At 40.9% G+C, this 27808-nt stretch overlaps 1 protein-coding gene across 6 annotated transcripts in view; it reads left to right on the top strand.

Moving 5' to 3' along the window:
* The window catches only part of elavl4 (ELAV like neuron-specific RNA binding protein 4), a 122606-nt gene extending 95432 nt beyond the window's left edge, over positions 1-27174 (top strand). For 3 of the 6 annotated variants that reach the window (XM_054791025.1, XM_054791021.1, XM_054791027.1), the window contains 3 exons: positions 8597-8830; positions 14924-14962; positions 21301-27174. In XM_054791025.1, coding sequence (XP_054647000.1) covers positions 8597-8830; positions 14924-14962; positions 21301-21628 — 601 coding nt within the window. In that variant the 3' untranslated portion in view covers positions 21629-27174. The remainder of the gene's footprint in view (positions 1-8596; positions 8831-14923; positions 14963-21300) is intronic. The other 3 variants (XM_054791022.1, XM_054791024.1, XM_054791023.1) reach the window with 3 other exon arrangements.
* The last annotated feature ends 634 nt before the right edge of the window (positions 27175-27808 follow it).

Here is a 27808-nt window from a genome sequence, read left to right as displayed (position 1 = left end):
AGGTAGAGGGAGTTACATAAGCCTCTGTTGATTACCGTGGAGGAGAGGGAGAGTTATAAAAAAAAAAAAAATGGAGGGCGAGAAGAAGCAAGAGCGCCAGCAAGAAAGAGACAGATTGCAGTCGCTAAAGTAAGTACATTGTGCTCTAATGTTGGCTCTATGGCTGTCAGGTGGGTGATAAGTAGCCCAGGCTTCTGGGGATAGTTGAAAGGACAGTCATTAGGGCGGACACCCGAGACTCATTTTATACCCTATATGAATTTCTACTTATATACCGTACTCTACCTGTGTGGCAGTAGTACCATCTTTAGCTAAAAAAGAGTAAAAATATTAAGTCATTCAATACCAAAGACATATTTATACATTTTTTTGAGTGAGAAGCAAAAAATAGGTGATGACACGAGTGCACAATGAAAGAGATCACTTTCCATGCAGGGTTTAAGCCATAAAAACGGCCACAAGGTGGCAGAAGTGCATGTGATAAGAGCTCGATAAGAGCTTGGATCTTTTGCATGTACTTACCTGCTCGACAGCAAGGAGGAAGTGAGAGAGCGCGCAGAAGGTTACGCATTGTGGAGGAGTTTTAACGCGTTCACACGCGCGCACGCGAGCACACACACAGTTTAGTTCTGAATATCAAAAATGTTAATAGTTCATGGTGTTTTATTTGTAAATAAATTGTTATTCGGATGTCAAACATTTTGTGTTGTTTATGTTGTGGTGCAGTTGTTTAGATATTTGAGATGTCACAAAAGCAAAAAATTTGTGTCAAAGTGAAAGTTATGCTTGAAATGTATCTTTTCACAAAAAGCTGTTTTTCTTGTTGGGAACTGATGTTTTTCCCATCCTATGTTCTACTGCTGATTACGAAAGAACGCAAAGAAAACGCAAGCTTTTTTTTCGCATGAAAGACGAGAGTCTAATCTTTCATTTGGTAGGTTCCATGTTTGTATAGAACATAGAACACAATACTCTGTGTGCCTTGAAAGATCCGTCAAAATTGTCTAAAATGGCCGCTACTGAAGGGATTGAATTTTTAAAAATGGCTGGGATTGAATGACTTTCAAGAAAAAGCATCGTATTCTTACGAGAAAAAAAAGTCACAATTTTACGAGAATAAACCTGTAACGTGAGGAAAATTTGTATTATTAGTAGTAGTCGTATCTTAGTAGCATACATTTTAAAAAGTGTTATTTTGTTAGAAGTTGTACCACTATGACAAACAAACAAAACAAAATAAAGTTGTAATTTTTGAAAAATTATTTTGGGAAATAAGCTACAACATTATGGGAATAAAGTCATCATATCATGAAGAGAAAATTTACAAAGATTATTTCGGGAGAAAGTGGAAACATTTGGAAACATTTGAAGAGGCAAAATGGGGGGAAAAAAAGCAAAGACCGAACTAATAATAGGCTTTTTCACCTTTTCCACCTTCATCACAAAGCTGAAATGCAGTTTTTTCCTGAACTATACATACTGTACCTTCTTAGCATGTCGACAGGTACATGTGATGCTGTACAAACTACTGTATCAAGGTGGCCCTTGCGTCCTTTCATTTTTCAGTATGTGACCCTCGGTACACATATTTAAAATACTGCACTCATAGTACATTACATTACATCCATCTGTTGGATGTGGTTGGTCAGTTTCATTGAAATGTAAATGTGTTTTGCATAAATAACCAAATAATAGAGTACTTGACCATGTAACTACGTGTCCTGCATGGCATGTTGAATTTCAGAGCGTAATAGAAATTTGGCAGCCCGGTCGTAGTGGAGTCCAGTGTGATATTCCCTGGGAGCGTCCAGTGCCATTACCTCACATGTTTCTCCTGCACTTGTCACGTTGACCTCCTCCCCGGTGACATTAAATGTAGTACAGCAGCATCCACACAACCTTGAGGTGAACTCTCGGTGCTGGCTCCCCCCCCACCCCGCTGTGCACAGCATTTCTTTACATTCATAGTCACAACACTGGTAATAGCTTGTGTGGAAAAACGGATGCGTAATAATAATAATAATAATAATAATAATAATAATAATAATAATAGTAATAATAATAATAATATTGTAACGCTGCTATGTGCTCTCAACAAAATAAAGAAATACTTCAATAATATAAATAAAACTAGAGAAGTACTCGGACAGCGCAGACCTCCGCCAAGCGCCATAGTCCCCCCCTATTGTGATTCACACTGAAATAATAATCCTACATTTTCTTGGATCAGTCTTTGATATTTTGTTGGAAACTTGTCCTGTATTTTTTTTCCAAGTGCTCTGACCATTTTTTGCGGATGCCAAAAAAGGTCCTATCCCACAGTGATAAAGAATCCTTTAAAAAATTCCTGGATCCAAACACTGATCCGGATCACCCCCAAAATGTAATCAGTTCTTCCGTATCCTATTTCCGACAGTTCCTGAAAATGTCATCCAAATCCACAAAACAAACAGATAAACTAAGTCATAAATTCACCAGTGTGTGTATTTGCACATTCCCCGCGCCTTCTGCTTTGCTGCTGGTATTGCTGTAATAATTCCAACAACTTATTATGTATTCTATTTCTTATTGGTGAATTTATTGCAGTCGTCCCCCGCAATAACGCGGCTTGATTAGCGCTCCCTCGCTATATCGTGTTTTCAGGAATTAATTCATTAATAAATGAGCGCTGTGTGGTGGTCGACTATGGACTACTATTAGTCAAAACATATTCAGGTGCAAGCGATATGTAGTATTCTGGTCGCTAGGTGGCAGTAATGAGCCAAAACATTGACGCATTACCTTACATTACAGTACCTCAACACGGCATGAAGTCATGGAGTCAGCCATGGCATGTTCCATATGATAAAGTAAAAAAAAAACCTTCTCCTCCCATCCCGTGTGGAAGTGGTAAGTTTTAGGCATCGTAAGTTTTGAAGAAATAAATCTGAGGTCAGCTGGTTAACTTTCTAGCTTGCTAGCTTGCTAGCTAGCGGCTGTCTCGAGTCCCTGCAGCAATGTGTTGTGAACAATGAATAATATGAGTGACTATAGGCATGTTGTTCCATGTCTAGAGGGCACCATTAATGTTTAAAAAGTCATAAACAGGTTGTCTATGCTCTAACTACAAAAATATTCAATTTATTAACATTGAATCCTGCATCCCGGGTGTGGAACTAATTAACTGCTCTAACCGCTTTTATCAGTTATCTATTTATTATTATCGTTAAGTCCGTTATGTAAATTCTTCACAGTAATTCTAAACCTTGACTCCCATCTCACCACATTGTTATACTGCCTTATCACGCTCCTATGTATCTAAAAGAGTACATTTGGAATACCGGAGGTGAACAAATGTATTGCAATTGACTTACAGTTTCTCTGAACCCAGAGTTATTATTTTATTTTATTTGGAATGGATGACATGAGTCCAGGGTGCTTTTGGGTTGTTTTTTTTTTAATTATCTTTTTTTTTCCATATTTGTTTTTGTTGTCTTTTTTTAAGTCGGCACTATTAGAATATGAGTCATTTTATAATGTGGGGCAAAGTGTAAAATTAATTTCTTATGAAATAACAGCAAAAGTTGTGTCTTTCTGTAGTTTCCAGTCTCCCTCCAGTCCCCACTTCCCCGTTGTTTTAGTGGTAAATAACAAACACTACAACAAAAATGTGCTCTTTTTTTAATATTGGCCCACACTTCACCACTCCAGCAGCCTTCATAAAAACCCACTTGGTAGTTTTGGCAAAATCCTGCTGACAAATAACCTCATTGGCCAAGGCAATAAAGAAAAAAAGGGTGTGTTTGTTCTGCGGCGATCCCACTTGAATTTGTATTCTCTCTGCTTGTGACAAGCTAATTAAAACGGAGTTCCAGCGCATCGAAGGAGGAGATATGATGAGACCCGTCAGGAGACGTTGCGCTGGAACGGAGGTCAATCTGATCATGCAGCGAGCGGGAAAAAAAACTTTGACAAATTCCAACCTTGTGCTCGAGGTCATTTGACTTGAAGTAATTCTTTGGTTTGCGTTGAGACGGTGGTCTTTTTAAAGATGAATGAGAATCCATTTAAAAATAGTTTAATCCAATGCACTTTTAAAAAGAAAACATCTTGGGTTGTTTTTTTTTTCCATATCTTTGCTTCAGTTGATAAAATGGAAGAAAAGGCTGTGATGTAACATAAGCCATGTTTACAAAAACACTGCTATTTTTAAAAACATGTGTTCTTATTGATTCCATATATTCATTAGCTCACTATTAAACTATTTGGGGTTTTTTTTCTTTACATTTTGACGTCACACAAGTGCACCTGTCCTGTACTGTGAGTCACTTTTATTTTTTGTCATATTTTTGACTTTATACTTGATGTCACATGACCATTACATCAAATCGTCAAATCCAGCAACTGCATTTGTCTTACACAGCTTTTGTCATCGTTCTAAACATGAATACTACAGACGTTATTGATATTGGCGTGAAAATAGAAATATCGGCTCATGTCCGTATCGTTTTTGTCTGGCGATATTGATATCGTCATAAAACTGCGTCCTGTTCCACAGAGCTTGTTTGCTCAGTTTGTCCGCAATATGGAGTTATTTCCATGTTTCCATGTTTTGCAGTTTGCATTGAGGTTTTAACACCAGTTACGCCAGGGGGGAGTAAGGCGTCGCCCTTCAATACTTCTAGCCTAATATCACTATGCAGCAAAATAAGAAGCAAGCTCAGCTATGACCAATTTATGATGTCGCTGAATTGCATTAGTCCATGGTTTTGTACTTAGTGCGGATGTTTGTGCAACATAGAACTGTGCAGCTTTCGAAATTGTAGCCTTGCTGTTGAGAATAGGAGAAAACATTATTGTAGTTGACTGTTGGTCACAATTTTTTGTTGAGACAAAGTGTTTACAAGTGTTTATTTGTGAAATGTGTCCGCAAAAGAAGCATAATGTGTTTATTACACCACGTTAGTGCGAGGAGGGAAAAGCTGTACGCATATCGGTATCAGTGAATAATTGGTAATAATGGTGTCGGTAATGAAGTGCTGGACATTATCGGGATATGAATAAAGGTAAGAAAGCCACTATGGAGCATTTCTAACCAACACACATAATACAAGTGCAACGTGAGCTTTTCAGAGCACATTATTATGGAAGTGAGGAGGAATGTGATAACTACATGTATAAAAGTAGATTTAAAATGAACGATAACAATATGCAGTTGTCCTTCGCCACTTCCTGCTCCAAATTTTGCGGCTTCACTCTATCACAGTTTTTCAAATATATTAATAAACCAGTGCTGTTTAATGGTTGATGATGACCTAATACTTGGCCCAAAATATGCATATTTAAGCAAATTTTACGTATGCTTTGCCTAAATTAAGCATTTTAAGCTACAAACTATCTTTAAAAAATATCTAAATGAACTAAAATATAAATATAAGGCATTCAGAAGACGCATTTAAAGAGCCATCCATCCATCTTCGACGCTGCTTATCCTCACTAGGATGCTGGATCCTGTCCCAGCTGACTTCGGGCGAGAGGCGGGGTACCCTGGACCGGTCGCCAGCTGATCGCAGGTCACCGATGGACAAACAACCATTCACACTCACATTCATACCTATGTACAATTTAGAGTCGCCAGTTAACCGAACATGCATACTTTCTCGTACTTTCTCTATTTAAGTCTACGATATTGTGTAATACAAATGTAAAGGTGACTGTAGGGATGTTATTTCATGTCTAGAGGGCTCTAATGTTAAAAAACATATTTAGAAGGTGGTAAGCAGGTTTTCTATGCTCTAACTATGAAACCTTTCCATTTATAGATAGGGAATCCCACTTCAAGGAACACACACTCGAGTTTGGAACTGATTAACCACAATAAATGAGGGATTACTGTAATAATAACAATATAGAAAAATGTAGAATAGAAATTGTACAAAAGACCACAAAATTGGCTAGATTTGCTTACGTACTGTATGTGCACTGAGTATACCAATGAGGTATGTATATGAACATATTTTACTTAAATAAACACGTCAGACATTGTTCCTATTGAATATTCAATATTTTAATGTCATTTTCGACCCAGAGTTAGCCTGTGGCCCACTTTTGGGTTCGGAAACCCCACCCCTTCCATGCCTAATGTGGCTGAAATTGTCTTTGAGTTGGGGGTTATAGCGCCACCTGTTGCTGTGGCATGCACATGCACAGCAAATGTGTTTTCATACCATGCTATTTGGACTTAGATTGTTTTTTTGTTTTTTGTGGTGGTGGGGGGGGGAGTAATGTGAGGTGAAAAAAAGAGAAAAAAAATGCCGAGTGAGGTGGCCAGGAAATATCCAATATAAGAAAGCGAGAGGGTAGAGGGTACAAAAATGTGGAATAACAATAAGATGGGCCTTTTGTGTGTTGAGAGTCTACACAGCACTGCACACCGCCGCCGCCACTATCTCACCGCCTTGCCTTTATTCGCCCGCCGTCACACAGACATGCCTGTGCGCACACACAGTATTATGTAAATAGACTCTTTGGCACCATGTTGCTGTCACCAAGCCAGCACCCTCCGGGCTATCGAGACAGCCTCATTAAAACAAGGCGCAGCATCCATTAATAGATGCATAATGCATAATAAATGCATGTACACATACAAACATCTATACTGTACTCATTGGGCAAGTCATCACCGTGGTGCTTGTAGTTCTTAGAAGTGTTTCTAATGGATCGGTTAACGCGGTTAGCTGCACGAAAGGGACAAAACATTGGAAACTGTTCTGACAATAATTAGAAGTATAGCTAATACAGCTCCCACACACATCGGATGGCACAGTACCATGCAGGTGTGCCAGTGCGTGGCATAGAACCACGGACACAAGTCAATGCATACGGCATGTGAAGAAAATGTGTGTGTTCTTGTCTTTGTGTGGCACAGCCCTTGGCATCCTACCTTAATTGTGGGGGCAGTTCTCTTTGTGGGGACATTTTGGCTGCTGCACACAAGAAAAATGCAAGGATGAGCTTCTTTTCACCCTATTAGACCCTGTGTGTATGCGTGTGTGTGTGTATGTGCGCGTGTGTGTGTGTGTGTGTGTAGTAAGAATGTATAATAGAGCCTCACGCACACTCTCTCAATTTTTTTTGCTTTGTGGATGTACAGTGTGTGCTTGTTATAATCTTTATCATTAGGTTTAAGAAGCACCTGTTTAAACGATTTAGACATGTTGTGCATGTGCATGAAGCTAAAATGCACTATAACCTTTACAGCTGAACTAATTTGACCTTCTGTAAACTTTGCACTGTGGTGTTTTTATATATTTTTTATTTTGTAAATTATATTTTGTAAATTTATTTTTTAAACATGATACCTTTGTGTTATAATTAGTTATTATTGTCAACATTTCAGCTTTTTCTTGTTACATTTTGCTGTGCGGTGTTCCCTCGTTTGTCGCGGGGGTCGGGTTGCAAAAACAACCCACAGGAAGTGAAATCTGCAAAGTAGTCAGCTTTATTTTTTACAATGTTTATGTTTCCAAGCCTAAAAACCTTCACCAGGCATTTATACATTTTTCTCAGACAGGCAGCAACATTTTCTCACATTTCTCGCTTGTTTCAATACTCCCAAAGTTCAAACCTTCGTTTGCATTTTAATGATCAATTTGGTCGGGGAGAAAACACACAGAGTTCAGAGTTACGCTGCTAGCTGTTTGCTAGCGATCAACACAACCAGAGACACGGCACGAAGGAGACTGATTGACAACGGTCTCCAGCCAATCAGGACACAGAACACAATGCATGGGTTCTCCCTTGGCCAATCAGGACGCAGAACACAATGCATGTTCATACGCTGTAAAAGAAAAGCATGCAAAATTGCACTAAAACTAAACAACGAGGCCACGAAGGGTGAACCTTTTGTGAACTAACGTTTTGTCAAAGGTGTACCAACGAGGGACGACTGGATTTTTGTCATTGTTTTTTTTTGTTTGTTTAATTTTATTTCTACAATGTTCCACAGGCCAGTAACAATGGACTACAAATGGCCCCTGGGATGCACTTTGGACACCCCCACTTTTATAGCTCTTCTTAGGGTGGGGCGCATGACGTCAACTTGGTGAGAAACCAATCTCATCAACTAGTTAGCTTGTTGGCTTCCTTCATAGCGAACAAACCTCGGTTATTGGAGTTATTGCAACTGGAACAAGTCGATGCAGTACAACACTCATTTTTATTGCAAATGTTGATGCGTACTCCAGGAGAAGGCGTGCAAGGAGGTCATGCACAGAGAGGAAATGATGTATTACAAGCTGACAAATCACAACCTCAGCGGTGCTCGTTGCCGCAGCTCAAGGATTTTTTTGGGGGTGGTATGCTCGAAGGCTTATCTCGTAAAATGAAACCCGCAAAACGCAACAAATTCAAAAGTCAAAATGCGTGCCGTGTACGGAAAATGCGTCTGTAAAACCGCTGTCAGGTCTGCACTATGCTATTCAAAACACTCAGGTTTCACATTTCCCTGCCGTGTCTGAAAAATCATGTTTTAATCGGCTTGTCAGTACAGTGATACATGGTCACTTGCCAACCATGTAAAGTAAAAGGGCCCCTTGTTTGTTTTGTGACCTGCTGGCCCCACAGGCGGCTCCCGAGGTGTGGGCTTCATCCGCTTTGATAAGAGGATAGAAGCTGAGGAGGCCATCAAGGGCCTCAATGGCCAGAAGCCATCAGGTGCAGCAGAGCCCATCACGGTCAAGTTCGCCAACAACCCCAGCCAGAAGACCAGCCAGGCCCTCCTGTCGCAACTCTACCAGTCCCCCAACCGCCGATACCCGGGGCCCCTCCACCACCAGGCTCAGAGGTTCAGGTGAGTACTGGGGACTTGGCTGTGGAAGCTTGGAGGAGGATTTGGTTTGGTAGGGAGTTATTACTTTAGCTTAGACTTTTCCAACCTTGGGCAATGACACTGATACACGTTTATTTCACACCACTCTGTATTAAATATAAGGCTGCTTTCAATCCAGCAGTTCCTTTGTCCTAGTCTGAATGAATTAATGGGCAACTTGGGTTGTTTTCCCCCCTGTTTTGGAGGTTCATCAGGAAGTTGCCTACAGCCACAGCTGTTAATCTTGACAATCTACCAGGCTAAAGTTCACAAGGGAAAAGCCAAGTGCACTTGAACATATCTTCACGTAGTGAAAATCTTAACGCAAGTGTTTTCATCTGTTTATCTGTAATGTCGTCACGTCACCACCGTGACGACACCACTGATGACGAGTACGATGTCATCTGCTCAAATGGTTGGAAACCTCCAGGTTCATGTGTTGGGATTGGGAGTGCCAAAACTGAGCATTCAATTTGCATAGAGTACCATGCAAAGGTTTAGGCCGCCACTAGCTTGGCTGTACTTGTGTTGACATCATAAACCCAAGAGTTGGTGCATGCATTCCATTTTTGGGTTTGAGCAAATGTACAGATGCAAAGTGAAACCACTACGGCATCAATGGAACCATTCACCCCCAGAACCGTAACGGCAGTGCGCATATGTCCATCGTCCTCCATGAACCAGGAAGTAGTTTGCTCACTAACAATCCCAAATTTGACAATCCACAGTCTTGTCAGAGGTCTGCGCTGGGCTGTTCAGTGGCGTTCAGCAATTGGAGGATTGCTAAAACAGCAGACCTCATGGTGGCCTCAGACTTTTGCACAGTACTGCCTCCTTTTTGCAGGACTTTAGTGTGAACGGTAGGTAGTTTTCATTGAACTCTTTAGCATCCAGCAGTATCTGTGTATTTCCTATCATTTAACGACCAGTCTATGTAACGTGTTGGAAGGAAAACACACTGATGCTCAAACTTCACGGTTTACCCGACAACCAACATAAAGAAAACACATCTAGACTAAAGAAGGCACGTCTGTTGGGGCACCAGGTGTGAACTTTGCACCCGGTGCAGGTGTCAGTACGTCGAGCCCTGCAAGCGCTCGCGCGGGTCCACCGACATCAGAGAGGGAAGCTTCATACGAGACTGTGGGGTTCTGTCGTTCACATTAATGTTGTTTTTGTGTGTGTGTGTGTGTTTCCCTTGGTTTCATCACGCTGCCATTTCCTGAACCCTTGGGCAAAAATGCACTGAATAAAAGAATGGAATTTACTCTCCGTGGACTTAAAACTCCAATCCTGCAGTAATCAGCTAGAATGGCACTCAGTAGAACGCCGACTAGGGACTTTAAAAGACGTCACTGCATTGTTGCCTGGGTCAGTAATGTCAACACAATCATTTTACAGTGTACCATATACTGCTGACATACTGTATGGTGCCCCCTACAAGGTCATTTTCACTGTGTTTGTGCTTATTTTCAATGTTTTATGATATCGAGAAGTATTTTAACCTCATTCCTCGAGGTTCTGTTTCATCTTACCACACACAAAAAAACAAACCAAAACAAAAAGACACACGCCGCATCATCCAATATGACTTCATTGTTTTGAAATTGTCACAAAACACTCACACAAATATTCCTCTATCTTTCCTTCAATAGCACTAAGCCAGCTGTGCTGTTTATTCGCCGTCAAAGTCGGCGGCGGGAAGGTATTTTTCTTGTGGTGCAGCTTTCCTGGTGTGACACCTGAGCGATGTAGCGTGGCTGCGTGTCTGTGATACGCCAAGCCAATTTACAGGCTCGGCAGGAGAGCTGTCGCTTCTCATCACAAGTCACAACCACGGGACACTTCCTTGCTATGTCCTCGTGCTCCTTCTCTGCGCTCCCCCACCTCGCCACGGAAACCGCAAGACTTTGGAAGTGAGCGGCGGCCTCAAAGTGTACATTTTTGTTTTGTTATTCAGTGCTTGGCAGGAGAAAGTCGCAAAAAATTGCTAGTAACTAATTAGCTTGAAGCTGCAGTGCTTATTATGGGCCTGCAAAGCAAAGCCCAGCAGCCCTATTTCTATTTCTATCCTCACAGCTATGATTATTGTTATTATATTTTTTTTCTGCCGCAAGCCATGCAAAGAACCCCCGTGTGTAACCACAGCGACATAATCGATGAATAAAGTTGAAACGGGCCACTTAATTAGCCAGCAAGGAACCCCAACACATATCTCTGGTAAATAGGTCTCGATAAGTGAAAGTGCAATTTACATTGTAGGTTTACGCTTTGTGCAGCCGTGGTGAGGTAATTGACGAACAAAGTGGAAAACTAGTTCATAAAACACACGAGCAACCTGCAAGGCTACAACGCCGGGCCACAAGTAAGCAGCAGGCAGGCCCAATGAAAATTTTCACGGAAGTGTTTCTAGTTATTCTTATTATTCTCTGCTTTTTCTTACATTTTCAGGGGCCTTAACATGCATAAAAACTGGCCTGGTAAAAAGAAACAGATATTTCAGCAGCCTCAAACACGAACCCCCCCAAAAACCCACTCAGTAGCGCCCCTGATAAATTATCCCTGCGACCAGTTTCACCGACCACCACAAAATGCGGCAGACATATCTATTGCGGCATGGCGGGTGCGCAAAAAAAGTCCTGAGTATCCATACCCGAAATCCAACAGGAATTTGGCTTTTTTTAACTGAAGGGAGAATTTCGGGTCATATTTCAAAAAGCTACTCGTAAGAAATCTGCCCAAATGAGCCTAATTTGTAATCAAAGCTACGAGACGGATGGCTGACGATAAACTACGAAGAATTTTAGGCTGTAACTTGCTTTTCATAACCGTCGTCCGTACCGTCCACATGATCCAAACCTCTCACATTTGGAACGGCGAGTTAGGTCACCACCCAGTCCATGACTGTGTGCATGGACTCCAAAGGTGTACCCAACTGGCGACGTTTGTATTTATCCCTCATTTGTTCAGGTTTTGTCCCTTTGAGATCAAAGATGTCTTTTGCCAAACAGACCTGGGAATGCGTGTAAATGTGGAAATTCCTCTCGAGACGCCCCGGTTTTGTTCCCAGCTCAGGCATCAAGTCCTGTGTGCCCGTCAACTTTCATGAAGTTCAAAATTGAAATGAATCCACGACTTGCTCACTGAGCTGAAGTTTCACAAAATGTTCCAGATCTGCTTTGAAGTCTTTTATGATCTTGTGCATGAAGGTGTTTTTCAAATTCCACATTTTACGACCGCAGTTTCACACTTTATTATAGTTATTTATCAATGTAATGATATACAGTAGAGCGAGAGCAACAACACACTCAGCCGTGCATCCCAGCTCGGTTCCCATTTTGGGCCCTTTAACTAATGGCACTAATTAGCAAAATTAGCCTTATTATTTCCAGGGCAGGAACCAATTATAACCCACCAGATTTTAGTTTCAAAGAAGAAGAACAGGCACAAAAGCTGGTAATCTTCCTTTAAAGAGCGCAAACAAAGGTCCTATTGTTTGTTCCGGCTTGAGGAGGCAGAGCAAAAAACAAAAAGAAAAAAGCCGAGTATTTGTATGGCGCGTTGTGCTGGAGTCGTGTGCACGTTTTCTATATCGGTCTGTGAGAGAGCAGCAGGTCGTTGTGTCTTCCTGTTGGCCTTGTAGACTTCCTCTCCTCTGAGCATGCTCACCAATTGACTCGTTTAGCCACACAGCAGCCGAGTAATTTGCTAATTGCGCCTCCAATTCTTTTGTCCTTGTTTGGTTCATTCATTTTTTGCAATCAAAGATGTGACATATTACGGAATATACCAACATTTTGATTATGCTCTGCCAAGTCAGGTTTTCTTGTTGTGATAGGAGAGTATTCTGCTTAAGTATCTGAGCTTTTTATACATATTACTTCAAATAATCCGTTTTCTCACAGAGAAAGCAACTCATTACTTTGACCTTGATTGACCTTGGGGGGGGGGTTATGTCAAAATTAAGAGTTTTTCAGAATTGATAGCTAATATATAGAAACATTTTAAACATTGTAAACACACACATATACAGTATATCCATTTCCATACAGTACCAGTCAAACACTTTTGCATCCAAGTGAATGGGAAAGTGTCTCCAAACGTTTGACTGGTACATATACATATAATGAATATACTATATATCTATTGTATTAAAAATATACGACAGTCGTCCCTTGTTTGTCGCGGTTAATTGGTTCCAGACCCGACCGCGATAAGTGAATTTCCGAGAAGTCGGATTCAATATTAATAAACGGAATATTTTCATAGTTAGAGCGTAGAAAACCTGTTTATGACTTTCTGAATATGAATTTTAACATTATTAGAGGCCTGTAGACATCAAATAACACTCCAATAGTCACTTTTACACTCCTATTATTCTTTGTTTATACCACATTGCACAAGCGACAGAATCACTGCAGGGACGTAGCATAGCAAGCTAGCGAGCTAACTTGTTAGCCTCTCCGATGTACTTATTCTAAACATAACAAAGTGTTTCAAATGGAGCCGGGAAGAAGGACAAAGAAGCCAAAAACTTACCACTTCCACTCAGCATGAGAGGAGAACCTTTTTTCCATTCCGTCTCAGCCATGGCATGTCGGCTCGGCTCTGCTGGCTCACTAGCCAGTCTCCATGCAGTGTGAAAGGTCATGTAATCGAACATAATGTCTCCTAACATTACTATAACTTGTCTTTCAATATTTCTTGACTAATAATAGCGACCATTTATTGATTAATTATTTTTTGGAAAAAACGCAATATAGCGAGGGACGACTGTACTGTACTGTATTTTCCTGTAACTTATTTTTACAGTATTTGCACTGCATTTAACCTTATTTGACATTTAAACACACACTTTAAATGTAGCCCTTCTGCTATAATCTAATTGGAAAAGAATTGAAAAACGACTTGCCACCAGAATGCTGCCTTAGTGCGTACTGCGTACTGCGTACTGCGCACATGACATTTTGCGTTTCACTTGTAGCTGAATTGTCTTTTCTCAAATTTTACTCCAACTGCAGCACCCCTCCTGAAGTACACCGTCAGACATACACCTTGTGAGTTGCAAAATTAGGCAAAATTGTAAAATACTGATCTGAGAGTGTTAGAAAAACAACAATCTTCCCCTTTATCCTGTTTTTTTTTTTGCTGGAATTGTTCACAATCTTAGAGCTTCTGCGTCGTCCGGCTCACTTGAACAAATTGCGATGACGACAAAACGCCCTTGGCCGAGACCACTGTATGACTGTCCCGCCACGACTATAAAAGTAGGCAGAACCTTGTCTTGGGGTCAAGTTTATAGTGTTTTCAAGAGGAACGAGGCGTCGCCAGCCGGCTGTTGCTCAATAAGCCGTGGCCCCCGTCCATTAGGCTGGAGGAGTTAATAAGACATGAGACAAGCTGGGCCCAAATGAGGAATGAAGGTCACTGAGTCACCAAGCAGACTGCATCCATCCACGAGGGCCACCATTTTACACAGCCCACAGGTTTCTTAATCCGCCTTACTCACACACACGCACACACACACACACAGCATGATGGGCTCTTAAAGTACACGCAAAGTTGTTGTTTACCTCGCCCTGCAGCGGCGGTATTGTGGAATATTTGGACCTGCGCCGCAAAGACTTATCAGGGCTAGTTTCATGTTAACTGGTGTTTTTGTTGCTTCATCTGTCACTCACCATCCTTCAGACGCCGAGCCATTACACTGACAGAACTCTGAATCAGACCATTCGAACTCATCTTCCCTTAATAGGGGACACAAACCATTAATGCGCTGGAACAAAAGATACTTCCTGTTTACCGTAGTGCTATTTCTGCCGCCAACAGTCGCCTTGATGACACAGTCACTGCCGGTGTAGGCTGGCAGTAAAGCACTTGTACTTTTGGTGATAATGTGTTCGTAGTATTTTCTTCTTGGGGCTCCTCAGTGTAATGGGCGAACTCTAACAGGTTTGTTTGTTCTTGAGTGAGAAGGATCACGCAGTTCCGACAAAAGGGACTTTAGCCTTAGTTCCATTGAGTAAGTCAACCATCTGCCCTACCATTAACCCCAGAACCCTCCTTCTCTTACAGGCTGGACAATTTGCTTAATATGGCCTATGGCGTAAAGAGGTAATTCAAAGTTCACCCAATGCCAGATATATCCATGTTGAATCAATTCGTTTCCTTATTTTTTTCTTGTAGTTTTTGTTGTCACTTTATGTTACGCAACTCAATTGCTTTTTTGTTTTGTTTTTTTGTTGTTTTTTTTTTTTTTTTTTTTTTTTACTTGTGAGCTTGAGTGTGTTTCAAAGCAACCATTTCTAGTGGGGGGGCGGGGCGGGAGAGAACAATTTGTCTTTGTTTTCAGTGGTGATGGATTTGCTTTGTTTTGATTATGACAAGTGCTGGATTGTTTTTGGGTTGTTTCTGTGTACAGAATGGATTTGTTCTCTACTTCTTGATTTCTAGGTGTACTTTTTTGTTGTTCATCGGGATTCAGGTTCTCCAGCCTTGTCGCATCAAACAACGTATGTTGAGCAAATTTCGGATCTACAGCGATACCTCGGTTTTCCCTATTAAATGGACTGCATGCAGCCGGCTCGAAAAAATATGAGAACACCACGGCCGGCTGGCGTGTGTTACCAATAGTCGTTTACCAGAACAGATTGTGTAAAAAATCGGCTATATTTTTCACAATTACAAATTAAACGTAAAAAAAAACGTATTGGCGTTAGGCTCGCATAAGATTATTGGTCACTCACAGCGTTCTAGTATTTGGGTAATTTTCATAAAAACAAAAGCAGTCTCAGAGAGGTTTGCAGTCATGTTGCTCATAGCACCACAGGCTATCCATTCAGTGATCGCTAATGTTATGTGTGTTACATCAGGCAGAGTTTACGTACCCAGAACAGGGAGAGGATGGATATAATGCTTTTCGAATGTTCAGCTAGGCGGGTGGGGAACTTTCTGCCTTTAATTCCTTCCAAAAGCTCAGACAGAAAACGAAGAGTACAAAAACCAAAGCATTTTTTCCTATAGGAAATCATGTAAATCCAATTAATCCATTCCAGACACCAAAAAATATTCACAAAAATACATTTTATGGAGGATAATTGTTGTTTTACATGCAGAAAACAATGCAAAATACATATAAACGATGATTGAAATGGATAAATGAACATTTAACATCACTTTTACCGTGATTGAAGACCCAGCGTCTGATCGTTTCTGATCTGAGTTTCGTTAACTTCTTTCCCCTTTCACAACATCAGCTTCCTGGATTTCTTCTTTCTTTGCCAGGATGGAGCTTATTGTCGATGCGGAAAACAGACTAACTTGTGTAACATTCTCATTTGAATTTGCCAAAGAATGCGCCTTACAGGATACCGTAGTATTGTATAAACTAAGTACCACAAGAGCTGGTGTAGAGCGTGTGATCCAAGATGGCTGAATAAACAAGGATTGCTGGGAGTATCGTCCGCCCACAGCTTTATTTACACCACAAGGTTCAACGTACCAAAGGGTAAGATACAACAGATACAACAGATGCGTAGCATTGTACGATAACAGAATCGAGACAAAATGTCGGCGAAAATGTCCATCCAAATCAAATTATACAAAAACCAAGGTTTGACTGTATCCGTTTAATTTTACTGAGAAAAAAACAAATAGAATTATCTGTGCTGTGCATTTGATGCACTTGATGCTAAACTGACTTCAGCGATAAGTCTGACTGAACCTGGATCCTTGCTGGAAACAGGAAATGTTTCACTGCAGATGACGCCGCCTTTGCTCTGCGCTGCTCGAATTCCCTCCTTTTGCCTCCATGCGTTTTTTTCTTTCTTTCTTTGAGTTTTTTTTTTTGCTTTCTTGCTACCACACAATAGGTGTTACATAACCAGGAGTGTCGCAGCGGCCATTGTTGTTGATATGCTGACAGCAGCGTCTTGCATGTTGCAGGCACATGGGACCTTTTGGAGACATCTTAGTGTCTTTAGCAGTGACGTAGACCACCAGTGAATCCACCACACACAAAAAACGGTGGACCAACGCTCACATGCATAGTCATCAATTAGGGATGGGCATATGACTAAATTGATTATTTTTTTTTATATCCTTTAATGGGACGGGAGAATTTCTCTCGGACTTTTCTGAACTCCATGCAGACCTCCATGCCAGTGCTGGAGGTCTACGTGGATCAGCTGCCCACGGCTGACGCCATGTTGTTCGTCTTTGTACAGCAAATCAGTTGAGATTGAATTAAGCGCCTCTTCTCTTTGCAGCAATTGCTTTTTCATCAACAATCAATTCTGCACAATTGACGAGTGAATCCATTGCAGAATATGCCCATCCCTAGCATGCTGATTGCAGAGCATGTCATCTGGAAGTTGGCTTTACTGCAGCCTCATGTCAAGTCAGGGTTAGGGCTGGGGGGTTAGGGTTAGGTTTAGGGCCAATTCACATAACAGATGCTATCTTAAGGCATTTTACACATGAAGCAGGTTTAGAACCACGATCCTCGTACATTAAAGAGAACCAACTGAACCCCACCTGAGCAAGCACTTGGAGATGGAGGCAAGGAAAAACTCCCTCTAGGGAAGAAACCTCAAACAGAACCCAGGCTCTGTGGGACGTCGGTCAGTCTCAACGGGTTGGGTTGAGATAGGGCGACAGAGTAGAAGGACAGATGGTAGATAGAGAGAGAAAACCGGATAGAGGGGTTTAGCCACTGGGGGAGGGATCTACATCATCGATAACACCGTTAGGGTGTAGTCCCAGATTGATCAGTTATGATGCTAAAATATGACACAATGCAAGAAAGCTAGAGCTTTTCCGATTACTGCAAGACAAGTAAAAGCAATCTGAAGGAGTTGACTACGACAACGTGTTTCACCCACAGATTGATGTACAGTATATATAGTCTAGTATAACCTGTTTATCTGACACCCCCATGGTACGTAATCGATGAAGGCAAATGATTGCACTGAGTCCTTGAAGTCAATGATTCAATCGTCCCAAGCCTTCGCATTGTCCAGAAACAGGCTGTGCGGGATCAAAGTCATGCAGGAAGGTCGTAGTGATTGCGGGCCATATATAGTCACTGGAGAGATAAGGATAAGGGTGGGGGGTCCTGGACGGCAAGCGGCGCCATCGATCAGTGCCACAAGCTCTGCAATAGTACAGAACAGAACACCCTGCAGACTTGGAGGGGAGGGTGGGAGGAATACACTTTGTACCTTAATGCCACTGTGGCTGTAAAGTGCTTCCACTTTCCATTTAGCCCCCCCCCCCTTTCCCGAAGAAAGCAGCCTTCCCAGGCAGCTGCAGCAAAGCGGAAATCTCAATTAAAGCACGCCCAATACTGCCTATACTTCTTTCTTGAAGAGAGATGGCATAAGAAATGAACCTCTTTATCTCATTTACCTTTTATTTAAAATCCCCCCACCCTTTGAGCAGAAAAGGCAATTAAGTGAAGTCAACTGTGGATTCAAATCTTCTTGCATCACAAGAAAAAGGAGAAGATTACAAGGCGAATGAGAAGAGATTCAGTCGGCTGGTGCGTGATCTCTGATGAATTTCTAGGAAACGCTTGAATTCAACAACTTTCCGCAATTTTAACTCTTGAGGGAGTCTGCTCAAAGGTGCCTGGAGAAAACCTTCATCTGCATCTCCTTGAGCAGATTCATGACATTTAAATGAAAGGACAAGAAGATTCAGGAACTACACATGCAGTCCCAGAAGTTAGAGCGGTCACATCCCTTACATTTGAGTGACAATTCTACTATACTAACACTATAGAAAGTAAACTTGGATATTGTGAATATTTAGTGTGAGCACCATTGGTATCCACCACTGCTTTAATACTCTTGGGCATGGGCTCGACCAGAGCTGCACTGCTTTTTGCTGGAATCATCTTACTCTCCTCCATGATGACATCCCTGGTGGAGCTGGTGGATGGAGATGGTGGATGTCCTTTCTCTTGAGGATGCTCCACAGGTGCTGTGTTGGATTCAGGTGTGGAGGAGACATACTTGTCCACTCACCTTCACCTTCAGCGTCCTCAGAAAGAGACTTGGTCAACATATGTTGCAAATCTGCCAGGTGGTCCAGTTTCCCAATGACGGGGATCAGCAGCCCCACAGTTCTGGCAGCACTCATGCAGCCCCAGACCATGATGCTACTACCACCACACTTAACTGTAGTAGTAGTAGTAGTACTAATGGGCTGTAGTAGTCATTTTCAGTGAATAATAAATCTATACTGCTATACAAAGCTGTACACTGAGTACCTAAAAGTATATCCAAGTTTCATTTCTATAGTAATGTTTCTTGAGAAGATATAGTCTTAAGGAAACGATTGCTGAAATGTGAGACGTACGCATTCCTCCGCCGTCCGTCGCCCCGTTGCGGTTCAAATTTTGCGACTTCACTCTGTCATCGTTTCTCAATTGCTTAATAAATTGCCGCTGGTTTGTGGTTGATTTAAATTTACACATTTTTGGCCATAAAAATGGCAAACTGAACAAAAAAACAAATATAAGGCATTCAGAAGACGCATTCAGTGGCGTAATATAATAACAGCCAGGAAGTGTGTTGTCCAGAAAACTCTCCCAATGCTAGTATGAATCTACGTTATGTGTTGTTTATGTCTAACATGTCTTATTTCTCGTTGGTATGTCTACTACCTGTATATTGGCTCATACGAGTGTAAAGGTGACTATTGGGGTGTTATTTCATGTTTTAAGGGTTCTAATAATGTTTTTAAAAAGTTATTTAGGTCATAAACAGGTTTTCTATGCTCTAACTACGAAAATATCCCATTTATAAAGAAGGAATCTTACTTTGCAGATCCCTGATCTAAAATGCAGTGGCACCTCGGTTTTCATTATTAATGCATTACACAGTCTTATGAAAACTGAAGCAATTTTTCCTGTGCAAAATCATTTAAATCCAAATAATCTGCTCTGGACACCCAAAAATAGAAACAAAAATACATTTTATAGTGAACAATTACAGTTTTATATGCAGAAAACATGGCTAAATGAACATTTGACATCATATTTACCTTTACTGATGATTGTCGTTTAAGTATATCAACTAAGGGCAGCTGTCCCTCGTTCATTGTGGTTAATTAGTTCCAGACTCGACCACAATAAGTGAATTTCCATGAAGTAGGATTCAACATTAATAAATGGAATATTTTTGTAGTTAGAGCACAGAAAACCTATTTAGGACCTTGTAAAAATGGCTTTTTAACATTATTAGAACCCTATAAAAATGAAATGACACCCCTGTAATCATATATACAGTATATAGGTAGTAGTATATACCTTTATACTTGTATTATTTAACATAGCAGACATGATAAGCGATAATATGACATAGTAACTCACGTTAGCATTGGGAAAGGTCATTGTTATTGTAGTATCTCAAACATAATGTGGGTCGATTGCATGAAATCACTATGACTATCTTTGTTTACGCCACATTGCGCAACTCCACGGGACCTCTACTTTAAGCATTAGCAAGTTACCGAGCTAACTAGTTAGCCTCCAATTTATTTATTCTAAGCTGAAGAAAGGGTTTGAAACTGAGTGGGGAAGAAGGACAACATAAGAAGCCAAAATGGTACCACTTCCACACAGAATTGGAGGAGAGCATTTTTTTCACTGTGCATCCACAGCTGGCTCCGTAGTGCAAGTTAAGGTAACGCCATGTAAGCTAATGTCTCATCGTCATAAGATTACTTGACGCCTTGTGAATACTTCAAATGACTTGTCTTTCAATATTTTTTTATAATAGGCCATAGTCAACCACGAAACAGCGATAATTTATGATTTCATCATTTTGATAGCGTGAGGGAAAACAACGTCCGAACCGCGATGTAGCGAGGGACGACTGTATTGCGAGATTTGGGGTTGGGTGTGTGATCCAAGATGGCTGAATAAACGAGCAATGCTGGGAGTAGCCCACCCACATTTTTATGAATACCACAAGACTCAACGTACCAAAAGGTAAAATCCAAGTTTGTTACGCGCAATATTGTTCGATAACTGAGAACCAACATTTTTGTCGAAACCGAATCATACAAAAAGCTGAAAAACCACTGAGGACTGAAGTCAAAGTCACACTCGCAACCAAAGTGGAAAATCTCATCAGATTACAGGCTGACAGATAACTCATAACGTGGCTCAGGATTGTGTATGGCCTCCAAACGCCTGTATGCACTCCCCACGCTCTTCTGATGAGATGGCAGATGTTCTCCTGGGACAGACACTTTTTTTTCTGCATGAATGGACAAAAATTCCCACACAGACGCATTCTAAAATCTTCCCAGAGGGTCTTCCCAGAAGAGTAGAAGCTTGTGTGTAGTGTTATAGTCTTGCTATTTTGTTATGTCTTTCGACATCCATTAAATGCTTTTCCCTTTCTCTCCATCTCTTTGTGTTCTCCTATTTTGCCTCTCAGGTTTTCTCCCATCACCATCGACAGCATGACCAGCCTGGTGGGCATGAACATCCCCGGGCACACCGGCACCGGCTGGTGCATCTTCGTCTACAACCTGTCCCCTGATTCGGACGAGAGCGTGCTGTGGCAGCTCTTCGGTCCGTTCGGCGCCGTCAATAACGTCAAGGTGATCCGTGACTTCAACACCAACAAGTGCAAAGGCTTCGGCTTCGTCACCATGACAAATTACGACGAGGCGGCCATGGCCATCGCCAGTCTCAACGGTTACAGGTTGGGCGACCGCGTCCTGCAAGTCTCCTTCAAGACTAACAAGACACACAAGTCCTGAACTTTATGTAGAAGCAGTCGCCCCCCCGCAGCACCTCGGCCCGGTCCAAAATTGCCCCCCCCCACCGACCGCCCCACCCATCCCTTAAGCCCCTCCAGTCAGCAGCACTACTACCAACCTCCTTCAGTCATCCAACTGGAACATAAAGCAAGCATCCAAAACCAATTGAACTAGAAATGGCTTATATCATAACTTTGGACCTATAAGCCAACGTTGCCTAAGTATTACAAAAATGAAAATGAAGGAAATGTTCATGATTTCTGGGAAGTTCCTGATATCAAGCAGGCTTCCCGCTGTTGTATATTCTTTCTGTTTGTTCTGGTTGCTAAAATGATTTTTCTCTTGGGTGTAAACGGTAGCAAATCCCCTCATTTTAGAGACGAGAATGTCCTTTTTAGACCGACTGTCTTGATTCAGGATTAGATTTTCTTTTGTATATCCGGATCCACTGTCGTTAGTATCCCAGACCTCCCTGTCAGTGAAAGGGAGGGGGCTCTTTTTTAAAAATTGGTGATCCATGCATTCATTTCTAGCCGTATTAAAACGTCCCCTTATTGATTCTAGATGGGATTTCACACTCCCACCGATTCTGATGTAAAAAAAAAAAAAAAGGAATTTCTAGCATTGTTTTTGTTTTGTATCGCAAACAAAACATAATGTCTTTCCTCACAGGGAGATGGGGTGCGGGGGTGGGGGATGGGTTAGCTTTCCTGACGACACATTAAGTAATTTAAGAAAAAAAAAATAACACTGTTGCCAAAGAGAAGATCTCTTTGCTTGGAAAAAAAAAAAGATGCGTTTAGAAAAAAGATAAAAATAAATAGAAAGAGGAATCTATTTTTATAAATGATAATTAAAATAATGATTACTGAGAAATTTTTACAAGAATCTGGATTTGAAAAAAGAGAAAAATATTTTGACTGGCTAACTGGGAGGGGAGGGAAGGGGGGGCACCACCTTGTCTTGTCGTTCTGCCATTTGTAGGCTCAGCAGGTCGTTTGTTTTCCGAGGCAGCCCGGTTGGCGACGGCGATTTTGTAGACGGAAGGTTTTGTGAAAAAAAAAGAACAAAAAAAACGGAAGCCGAGGCGGGTGATTTTGGTAATTTTTCACACAGTGCGTAATTATTCAATACCCAAACGGGGAAGGGAGAGGGGACCCATCGTTAGCGTCCAGAGCCCAAAGCAAGGAGACCCTTTGTCTGGTTCTTTTCCTGTTATTGTCAACAGTCCACATGGGATATCAGTAAACACATCATATATGCACATGTATCCATTTAGACCGCATCCGAGGCATCGTATCGTTTCTCTTTGCTCCGCATTTGTGTGCAAACTTCCTTTTAGCGATCAACAGTAGGTGCTATACCACATTATTCACATATCTTAAATATCCGAGTTGGTTGTTCTATGTGTTGTTTCAAAATACTAATACGTTGATGTTGGCATTGAATTGAGCTTCTTTGTTTTATCGTTGGCCCAAATTGTCTGGTGAGACTATTTCGTTTGCTGAAAAACCACATCAACTCAATTCTGGGCGGTGTATTAACAAAAAAAAAAAAGAAACAAAAAAAAAAGCTGAAAAAAAAATCACAAACAAAAAGTTTTGTTTTGTTTTGTTTTGTTTTTTGCTTTGTTTGTTTGGCTTGCTGACTTTTTGAGTTACTTGCTCAGCGTGGCGCGTTTGTCCGGCTTAACGATGATTAGCTATAGTTCCTTTAGCCTAGATATTTGTTTCCTGAGAAAGGCGATCTATGACTACTGTGTCTTTATTTGCTCTGTACAAATAGATGATCTATCTATATATATATATCTATATATACATAGTCTACATTTGTTTTACAATATCTACTGTACTTATCTGAGTTGTCACTGTTCTTTAGTTGGAGCTTGTCTTTTTCAACTTATTATGAAGTGGTGGTTCAGTTACTTAGAAAAAAAAAAAAACTTGTGAGGAAACTGTTCAATTGTCGTCATGTTGCTTGTGGAGAAAAAAAAAACAAGGTTTGGATTAACTTTTCGTTACCTACCGCGGCAAAAGAAACCGAACAAAAAGCTTTGAATATAAAAGCGTATTTGGAATTTACTTCTCTAATTTATTTTTTATATTTATTTGTATTTATTATCTATTTATGACGGGGTTAATTTATCTGTGTATTTATGTATTTATTTGTTTCATTGTCTGTGTATTTGCGTGATTCTGGTACAGGGAGTGGGGGGCGTTTCTTAGCAAAAGGGAACAAAGCGACTAGTGGAGAAGCTCTTCCAGTAGTCCACTGCACTGAGAGAACTTTTAGTACGTTTGTGCTTTGTACCAATATATCAAAATGACCATATAAAAAAACTCTAAAAGTCAGGAAAACTGAAAAAAAAAGTGTCTGGAGCGTCGGCGGAGGGGGGGGACGCTCTTCCCTTATTACTAGAAACAGTTACTCGCTATGCATAACCTAGTTATTAATAGTTCAATTTGCTATTGCTTTTTTCTTGTCTTGTTCAAAAATGAAATCTCTTTAGATCTTTTTCCAATGACGTTTAGTCTTAATAGAATGTTATAAACAGTCGTTCTGGTTCAATATAACCTGTGATAAGTTTGTGTAGTTCTCTAAAGCCACTTCGTCCACACCCTCCCTCCACTTACTACCGCTTTGTGATGAAACCTTTATGCAAAAATGTGCGTCTGAAAGTCTTTAGGTTTTTGTTGTTTTTTTTCCAGTCCACTTATTGTAACATTCGGCTCACAGCGGCTCATTCCAGGCTGCACTGGACTAAATTGGTTTAACAAAAAAAAAAGATATTTTTAAAATTGCATACCAACAGATGTTTAAAAATAGAAACTGTTATTTACAAGTACTCTGGAGGGATGAAAAAGGGATTGTACCGATTCTATATTTTATATACTCTAATATGATATATAGTATATATTTTGAAAGGTCAAAGGTAGGGTTCCAGAGTTATAAATATACACAATTGGATTCTTGTGTGTGTGTGTGTGTGCGTGTGTGCGTGTGTGTGTGTGTGTGCGTGTGTTTGTTGGAGAGTAAGGCTGCGTTCACACTTGTGGTTCGGTACTCTGGTCCGGACAACAAAAAAAAAAAGTTCACCATCACCGCTGAGATGACCATCTCAAATTTCACCAAAAGCTTGTAGAATATACTTTTAAAGAGCTTTTGAAACATCACGTGGCATAAAGTTCCAAACCAAAATGGGTCTGCTGGGTTGAGTGTGTAACTTCTTAATATATTCTACTATTTTTACCAGCCAGGTTTTCACCAAAAGCTTGTAAAATATACTTTTAAAGAGCTTTTGAGACATACCATGTGACGCAACTCCAATGTTCCAAACCAAAATGGCATCTGGTGGGTTTAATACACTGGTTATCATTTTATTCTAATATTTTACCATTTTAGATTTCATGAAAAGCTTCTAAAATATACTTTTAAATAGCTTTTGTGGCATATACCATGGCATAACTCAAATATTCCAAAAATGCCGTCTTCTTGGTTGAGTACGTAGGTTACTTTTAAATTCTGCTGTATTTACCATCTCAGATTTCACCAAGAGCATGTAAAATGTACTTTCAAAGAGCTTTTGTGACATATTATGTGATGTAACTCAAATACTCCAAACCAAAATACTGTCTACTGGGTTAAATATGGAGGTTACTTTTATATTCTGCTATATTTACCATCTCAGATTGCAGCAAAAGCTCGTAAAATATGCTTTTTAAGAGGTTTTGTGACTTCACAGAAAAACTCCAAACCAAAATAAAGTCTTCTGGGTTGAATACATACGCTACGTTTATATTCTGCTATATTTACCATCTCAGATTTCACCAAAAGCTTGCAAAATGTACTTTTAAAGAACTTTTATGACAAACAGTATTATGTGATGTAACTCAAATATTACAAAAATGCCGTCTTCTGGGTGGAATACGTCGGTTACTTTTACATTCTGCTGTATTTACCATCTCAGATTTGAGCAAAAGCTTCTGGAATATAACTTTAAAGAGCTTTTGTGACATAGCATGTGGCATAACTCAAATATTTCCAAGCAAAACGCCGTCTTCTGGGTTGATTACGTCAGTTGCTTTCATATTCTGCTATATTAAACCGTCTCAGATTTCACCAAAAGCTTCTAAAATATGCTCTTAAAAGGCTTTTGTGACACATTTTGCAACATAACACAAATATTTCAAAACAAAATCTTCAGAGTTGAATAGGTCGGGTACGTTTACATTCGGTCATAGTAACCATCTCGGATTTCAGCAAAAGCTTCTAAAATATACCTTTAAAGAGCTTGTGTGACATAGCACGTGACGTAGCTCAAATACTCCAAACCAAAATGCCTTTTTCTGGGTTGAATAGGTAGGATACGTTTGTATTCTGCTATAATCTCCCCAAAAGCTTCTAAAATATACTATTGAAGCGTTGTCACACACAAACAGAGGGAGAGGAGAGAGGCGAGGCTTCCAACACATTTCACCAACATACTTCTGTCTTCTTAACGCTGGTCCGTGTCGCGTCACGTTTGAGCTGAAGTGAACCGAAGCACACTGGAGTTCACATGCGAGCACTTGTTTGGTGCACATGGGGGTTGGGAAGATAGCATGACGACTAGCATAGCAAGCTACACCAGAGTTGCTATTTTAACCAAAGTGTGAACGCACCCTGAGTGAGATGCACACACACACGCGCATGCGCGCACGCACACGCGCACACACGCCTCAGTCATCATCGCCATCCACGCCGTCACACACACATGCACAAGCAGACCCCTTCACGCCCCTCCACGCCCGTCAGCGGGGGTTTGAATTTATGCAACGACCCCGGTAGAATGTTGTTCTCGCGTGTGAACTCATGTCCTTCACTCTTTGATGATGACCTTTCACCTCCCGCCATGCGTGAGAAGAAGTGCATGATGGAATGCATGATCCTTTATGTGTGCGCGTGCACGTGCGTGTGTGTGTGAGTGTGTCCAAACCGTGCAACCCACCCCCCCAATGGCTCCCACCATCCCTGTAGCGCCTTCTCGTGAGTGCCAGTAGGAACCAGTAGTGGAGGAGGGAAGGTGAACAGAGGAACTCGGCTCTTCTTCTCGTTGCTTTACTCTTTTCTTTTTTTTCCCCTCCTGAGACGTGTTTGTTTACTATCTGATTAAAAAAAAATCTATAAATCCTTAAAGACAAAAAAAGACGAAAAAATGTCGGCGGAGCCTCGTGATTGCGGCTCTCTCTCTCTTTTTCTCTCTCTCTCTCTCTCTCTCTCTCTCTCTCTCTCTCCTGCTTATGTTATTACTTAACAATTATTACGATGATGATGATTATTATTCTGGTTATTTATGCTATTATTCTTAGTATTCTTATTCTTATTATTAATCCAATTACTGCGATGAATGACTTCATGTTATCCTTGCTAGTTTAGGTCATTTCTGAAACTGGAAACAAAATAGAAATCTTGCTGTAAATGTTTGTTTTTTCTTTTTCATAAAACTGTTGTGTTTGAATTATTTGTACTTTTGAATGTTGGGACAATAAAATGAGGTGTCAAGAGCTCGGATGTGTCGTAGTATTTGCTTTTTGCCTTTACAGTGTTCCCTCGCTCCATCGCGGTTTCACCTGTCGCAGACTCGCTGTTTCGCGGGGGGGGGTTTTGTGTTGGGGTTTTTTTGGACTAAGGGAGAACCCTTGTGTTCTGCATCCTGATTGGCTGTAGACCATTGTCAATCAATCTCCTTCTTGCCAAACTACCGCGTTTCCTGTTGTCTGATCGCTGGCAAACGGCCTGCAGAGACTCTGAACTCTGGATGTTTGCGCGTTAAAACATGTATAATAAAGTTGGCTACTTCGCAGATTTCACTTATTGCAGGCTATTTTGGGAACTTATCCCCTGCAAAAAACGAGGGAACACTGTACTACATCACCACCGGAGATTTAAAGACAACAACCAAGGTGGTTAGGGTTATGTTTATGGTTTATTTCAGACTTGCTTAGCAAAGTTACATTAATCATTTTATCTTACCCCAAGGCAGCCACGGGAAGATGGTTGGTTTTCCGGGGAGCTAAAGACCTACCTCAAGGTCACTGCTCCTCTTCACGGAGGAGAGTTGTTTTGGGAACACAGCACGGTTCAACTCCGGATTCTCCAATATTCGTTCAATTATATCCAATATCTGATTCTTCTTTACTG

This window comes from Dunckerocampus dactyliophorus, chromosome 10 (genome assembly GCF_027744805.1).
Source record: "Dunckerocampus dactyliophorus isolate RoL2022-P2 chromosome 10, RoL_Ddac_1.1, whole genome shotgun sequence".
Classification (NCBI taxonomy): domain Eukaryota; kingdom Metazoa; phylum Chordata; class Actinopteri; order Syngnathiformes; family Syngnathidae; genus Dunckerocampus; species Dunckerocampus dactyliophorus.
The sequence above is the reverse complement of the archived record's forward strand: the minus strand, read 5'-3'. Positions and strand labels throughout refer to the sequence as shown.